The sequence below is a fragment of the Beta vulgaris genome, chromosome 9 (assembly GCF_026745355.1).
Source record: "Beta vulgaris subsp. vulgaris cultivar EL10 chromosome 9, EL10.2, whole genome shotgun sequence".
Taxonomy (NCBI): Eukaryota; Viridiplantae; Streptophyta; class Magnoliopsida; order Caryophyllales; family Amaranthaceae; genus Beta; species Beta vulgaris.
The window spans coordinates 8,311,188-8,318,121 of record NC_079210.1 but is presented as its reverse complement, the minus strand read 5'-3'; the positions used below and the strand labels follow the sequence as shown (position 1 = coordinate 8,318,121).

The window sequence follows — 6,934 nt, the reverse complement described above, 5'->3', positions numbered from 1 at the left end:
TGTGAGTGGGGTCAACATGTACAAGGTGGTTCATAAATTGAAGAAGCTGAAAGGTGTGTTGAAAGAGTTGAACAGAATTAAATTTTGAAATGTGGAGAATTCTGCAGATAATGCATATAAGAAGATGATTGATTTGCGAAATCAATTGTAGAATAATCCTCAGAATAGGGAGTTACATATAAAGGAGAGAGAAGCTTATAGTGAGTATGGAGAGATGAATAAAGCTAGAAGGAGTTTTTTAAAGTAGAAGGTGAAGCAACAATGGATTAATGGAGGAGATGCAAATACTACATAGTTCCATGCTTGCTTGTTTGAAAAAGAGAAGGGATCAGAATCACATTTATAGAATCCAGAACATGAGAGGTGAATGGCAAGAAGAGCCTGCTGACATTGACAAAGCATATCTAGAGTATTATGAGATATTCCTGGGGACCGTTAATGATTCTACTGGCTCTGTTATTAACATAATAATAAGTGAAGGATCAATTTTATCTGAAGATCATCAGAGGGATATGTGTCAAGATTTTATAGGTGAAGATGTGAGAAGTGCATTGTTTGAAATAAAATATAACAAGGCTACTGGCCCTGATGGGTACATCAGTTGTTTCTTCAAGAACTCTTGGGAGTGCATTGGCCCTGATATCATAGGCAGTGCTAGAATTCTTCCAATCTAGTAAGATTCTTAAACAGATCAATGCACTCCCAAGTGTAGTCAACCTGGCGATGTGACTCAATTCAGGCCTATTGCATGTTGTAATGTTTTGTATAAAATCATCTCAAAATAATTTTTTCAAGGTTGAAAAGAATTCTTTCTGATATTGTAGACCATGTACAAAGTGCATATGTTGAGAACAAGTTAATAATACATAACATTTTAGTGTGTCGGGACATGCTAAAACATTATAAGAGAAAAAATGGATCAGCAAGGTGTACATTGAAAATAGATCTAAAGAAAGCATATGATTCTTTCAATTGGGACTTCATTAGGAACGTGTTGATGGCATTGAAATTTCCTTTGAAATTTGTGAACTGAATAGTGGCATGCCTTTCCACTCCCTCTTTTTCTCTGGGCATTAATGGAGGACTTATTGGCTTCTTTAAAGGGAAAAAAGGGTTGAGATAATATTAACATAAAACCTTCCAGGCTGCTAAATGATCTAAATAAACCCCCCCTTTGTGAATTTGTAAATTAGTCACAACACTCCAATTAGAACAAATACCACATAACACCTTAGGGAAGTTCACAGCCTTCATCTTGGTTTCAAGACCAAATAGCCCTATAGATCGAGTAATGGTTCAAGAACCATTTGATCTCATTATGTTTATTAGGACTATTCAATCCTCTCACATTCCAAAAACCTAACTTATCCACGAGGTGGGATAACCACCCCCTCCCTGCGTTGTGCATCTTTCTTGATCTGCAGTATCTTATGGACACTTCACTTGCTCATTATTAGCCTCCTGCCCCTCTGTATGATTTATGGGTTATGCTACCATACTCTCCGTTTCATTCCTTGAACTACCCTCTCTAATCACAGTTTGCATTTAGGAATGGAAGCTGCAATGTTAGTTATAATGCTTAGATTGTTATCAGGCCCTGGCACCTGGTCAATTCTCCCTTCCTTAGTTCCAACAACTTTAGTGGTTTTGTTCCTCCACACCTTCTTTGGCACTACCTTCTTCAGAGCAATTTCATAGCTCTTCTGTCTACATTGTTCCATAGTGTGATCTATCCCCCCGCAATCTGAATAAAACACATGTTTACATTTATATTTCACTTTTTGTAGTTGCATCGCTCCTTTCTCATTCATAAATTTCACCTCATTTGGGAATTCTTGATCCAAATTAACTTCCACTAGAATTCGAGCATATTCTAATATATCCTTTTGAGTCGTAGCTCTATCAGTCCTTATAGGCTTCCCAATGATACCTGCAATCTTGTTCAGTATAATTTGGCCCCAATACTCTAAAGGAAGACTTGCAAGATGAATCCAAGTAGAAACTGATTTCACATTTTCACTACTCAAGTCTAATTCAGGTGACCAATTCTTAACAATTATAGGTTTCCCGTCATATAGAATCGTACCTCCATCTAATACCTTATTTTCCCTTCCATCAATCAAAACCGCACCATGAACACACTGTTCTCCATCATTTCTACCTTCTGAATTTCAAATTTCCACCAAATCCTTCGAATAAAGCCATTGACAATCCTAAAAGGAGGTTTATTAACCTAGTATGTAACATACTACAGCTGAGTTCTAGTAATCAATACCAGGTTGTATGTCATCAACAGTAATTTTCACACATTTATCATTATTGACATTATTATCATCACTTTTCTCTAAATCCAAATCCAATCCCTCCTCAATAATATTCTCAAACAAAGAACTTCTCCAATTAGTAACACTACCTGAATTGTGATTGAATTGATGCATCAGCATTGGCGAAGGTGTAACCAATCCATTTCCTACTGGTCGCATCGGTGCTCGAACAGAGGCAATCCAATTCTGAAATTGCGACGCTACTGCTAAAAAATTCTCCCTATCATGCCTGGATAGTTGTTCATTAAGCGACACAATCAAATCATCTTCTTACACCTCCAATGTCCAGCTCAATACAAAAGAGTCTTGAATGTCATTAACACTCTTTGTCTTTTTCGCATCCACCGTTTGTGGATGTTTCCCCTTACTCTAGTTGTTTTTCTTCTTTCCATAATTCCATAGCTTAAGTAGTTACTGAGATTCAAATCATGGAATAGTAGAGAAAATACGCGCACTTTTTTTTTTCCAAATGTTCCTTAACATCCAAAAATTTAGCTTAATAATATTTGAGAGTTAACTTTTATTTTTGGTGGATTTCGGTGTTTCTATATATTTATTGCTTGAACATTTGTTTATTCATATTACAAATTACGCTTGCTTTTCCTCGATTAATTCTGATGGCATCAGCACTAAATAAAAAAATGAGACTAAATCTATGTTGCATCTGATGTAACCTATTGCGCATCCGCAACTTGGCCTTCCATTTGACATAATTTCTTTGCTTATGACTCTTTTTTTCTCTAAGGCCACCCCCTTAATGTTGTGCCATTATAAAAGGGTTCCTCCACTAGCTACTTTAGTGTTTTTTTTGGCGAAGTAATTAATTATAGGAAGTCTCATGTATATTTAGCCCCAATACACATCTAGGTTTAAGAGATTCATGAGATGCATAATGAGTACACCCTCTTTAGAATTTTTGGTAAGTACTTGGGATGCACCATTAAGGTGGATGGTAGGTCTCCACAAAGTTTATGACGCTAGTTGAAAAAAATCAAAGAAATGTAGGGTCTTGGAAGAATCTCTCTTTATCACATGTATGTAGAGTTTAATTTACTAATCAATAGTAGCATCCTTGTTTTCCTATGTCTAGAAGTGTTATCTATTTTTCTAGTCCCAACGACAACTTATGAGAGGATTAATGGGTTTTTATGGTGGAGTTATAAGGACACCAAGTTTATATACTTTAAGAGACGATAAATCATTGAGATGCCTAAACATTGAGGGGAAGTTGGCCATTAGAAATATTCATTATTTCAATAAAACTCATCTTGCAATGCAGGCAATAAAATAAAAATAGGGATCTTCTAATCTAGCGTTTTGAAACACGATACAAAGCTTCATCTTTTTCTATGGGAATTTAGGGTAACGTGCCTATAAGAACATCTTGGGATTTTATATGGCTTTGTCATCTTGTGTATGATTGTAGAGGAGGTTTTCTTAAAACGATTGATTATGCATCTGGGACAAATGTTTTGGAGATCGTTGGGTTAAAGGTGACCCTTTAAAGGTTAAACAGTGTGTGGCTCTTGATGGACTTGGGATTCGGGGGGTAAAAGACCTTAAGCTCCCGACGTAAGAGAGATGGAACTCAACTATCATTTGGAAAAAGATTTGGACGAAAAACAAGGGTCAACATTTGGAATATTGACTTTTTTGCCCGGCATAATGTGTAAGGCCAGGTACAAAATTTAAAACATTTGCTAAGATTTAGGTATTAGTTGACAAAAAAGAAGTAAATGTACTAATTGACAAATTCAGTGTTATGCAATGTACTAGTTGACATTTTTTAAAAAATTAAAGGAGATACAATTGTAACAAATGCACGCCAGTGACGTTAGATACACTTCATAATTGGTAAGAAACAAACGAAATACAAATTTTACAATTTACTTGCGCAATTTATTCATACGATTCTAATAAAACAAAAAAGTTAACTCTTACAACCAATTTCATTATTGTACACTGCAATTACAACAACAATCAAAGAACTTTTCATAAGCTATACGGTCATAAATTTGGTTTTGTATCCGTCAGTTTGCGGAATTAGCTAAATTCTTTGGAAAAGGAATTCATCATGAGATCCAAGCACCAAGACACTGTCAATAATTTAGAGCTGAAGTTGAAGCATCTCTTGTAATTCGTTAACAAAAACATTCATTACCGGGGGAGGCAATGAAATGGGCACCATAGTCATAGTCTCTCCTTTCTTATTCTTAAAGGATATGAAGAAACTTGCATCTGGTACTGACCCATTACTTCCTGGCCCACCGAAAACGGGCTTTCCCCACCCGAAATCGACGTCTGCAAAACCCAAATGTCTAAGGTCCGACACTACATAGGTCTGACGTACTGTAAAGTGAGGCCTATCATTAGTAACCATAAGGTCCATAATAGACCTCATATATTCCTCATTGATCTCACTTTTGGTTTTTCTTATCAACTCCAATATATACTCTACCTTATTTTGGCATATGTCTCCTGCTTTTGCACAAATTGCCGGAAATGCACAAGCATTTCCATAGTATCCCTTTGCTAGGGGTGGGTTAAACTTACTCCTCGCGTTTACGGCGAAAAGCAAACGAACCTCCTCTTCAGGGTCTAGTCCAAGTGCTATTGTTCTACACCGCCACAAGGAAGCGCTAAGGATGTCGAATGTGGAATATTGTTTGATACCTGGTGATACATGGCGACGTAGAGCAGCAAGCTCTGTTGGCCCAAAAAGAAAGGATTGTTGGATCAAGTTGGTCTCACCATCCGAGTGGTGCTCATCTTCATGTTGGTCATACTCATGGTGAGCAAAGCTGACATTTGGTGATCGTTTAGATGTTAAACGTTCTCGGTCCCATACTGGAAGAATGGATGGGGCTACGAAGCCTTTCGACATCTCTCCTACAGCGTTCATGAATTGCATTACGCCACTACCATCGCCTATGGCATGGTTGACTCGAAGGGCTACCACGAATCCACCGCATCTTAGACGGGTTACCTATACATTACATAAAAGCACAATTAGTCATCGTTGATATCGTCTGGATGGTCCATATATAAAGAATAAAAGATCGGCTACGGAATCAAATACATGAAAAATTCAATGCTTTTAATTATATTAGATTATAATGATAATGATGTTCGACTATCAAAAATTAAGGAAGTTCTTATATTGCACTTTAATATAATTCTTTTTTTTTTTTTTTGTAGTGGTACATAAGACTTGAGAATTATCAAAGGACCAACTCCACTAAAAGCTTAACCTAATGGTTGGATTGCCAGAAAATAGTTTAATACTCTATCACTCAGATTTGAACCCGTGACCTTTATGTCATGTTGACTCCGATACCATCTCAAAGGACCAACTCAATTAAAAATTTAAGTTGATGGTTGGAGTCCCAAAAATAGTTTAATACTCTATCAAGAATTATGATGTTGTTTGATTAGTAAAGTCTACGTGATTATCCTACAAAAATTGTAAAAGAAATATTCCTAAGATAATTTTGATATTCTCATCGTAACAAAAGTTATAAAGTATGTACAAGACAATACCTGAAATATGAGCAAAGGAGTGCCAAGCATTGCATCAGTACCAGGCATATCATAAAGCAAGTCCTCGAGAGGAAATGGAGGATGAATTTCATCACCAAAATCCTCAAGTCGTGCATCAGCGTCAGCCTCGACGAACACTACACCTTCACCGGTGCAATCGACGCTGAGCTTCCTAGCTTGCCCTTCTACTAGTCGACCAGCATAAGGGTAGAATAACACAAGAGCCCTAGCCAGACCTTCCTTGACCACTTCCACCGGATCTCTCCCCTCCATGGAAGGATCAGCCTTGTAGAACATCACAGCCGGCATATGGAACCGAAGGCCCTCTTGATCATCAATGTCCGATAGCGGTTTTAGCTCTCGTGGCGTAGGCTCAGCTGGACACACAAGTTCAGGCATGGCTCGTGTTACGTTTAGCACTAAGGGAGTGGTGTCTTGCGCCATAAGAGCCATAATGGTCGGTCCAACTAGTGGTTTCAAAGTATTTTAGTTGTATAAGATGAGAAGTATGAGCTTCTATTGTTTTTTGTTTTTGTTTGAGTTGTAGGAAAATAAGATTGCTGATAGGTCTATATATAGTGACATAGTGTATACTATGTATGTACGTGGTGTGCTTTATGTATGAGGTAAACGAGTTGAAGCCATTTTCTTACGGATAAAATTTAAGAGATGGAGTGCTATGGGGTTGGTGGAGCTGGGTTGTTTCGAGTCGACCAAGTTTGATGGGTAGTTAGGTAATTCAAGTTAAAAGGTAACACACTCGCAATTTCTTCAAGGATGACTTGACATTCAAATACGTCAACTTGTATGTACATTATTTTTCATCCCGCTATCCGAGACTTTTGAATTGTTCTTTATATCAGCCGTATATATCTTATTCTCTGGATGCAATTTGTGTTTCTTATACTCTTATAATCTTTTTTAATCAAGTTTATCCAAAAATTTGACTTAAATATATTCTACATGTAAATATATAAATGTCATATTCTCATATATCATATATTCTTACAGTTCTTATTAGTTTTTACCTAGCTTTTAATTTTTGTCTTTCACATTTATTAAATTCACAA

General features: G+C 36.8%; 1 protein-coding gene across 1 annotated transcript; it reads right to left on the bottom strand.

Annotated features, from left to right (window-relative positions):
• Window positions 1–4,082: 4,082 nt before the first annotated feature.
• On the bottom strand, window positions 4,083–6,431 carry LOC104902915 (benzyl alcohol O-benzoyltransferase). The gene is made up of 2 exons (XM_010690856.4): window positions 5,865–6,431; window positions 4,083–5,310 (listed from the first exon to the last, which is right to left on the bottom strand). Exons 1-2 carry the CDS (start codon window positions 6,315–6,317, stop codon window positions 4,432–4,434), a joined length of 1,332 nt encoding a protein of 443 aa, XP_010689158.2. The 5' UTR covers window positions 6,318–6,431; the 3' UTR covers window positions 4,083–4,431.
• Window positions 6,432–6,934: the final 503 nt, after the last annotated feature.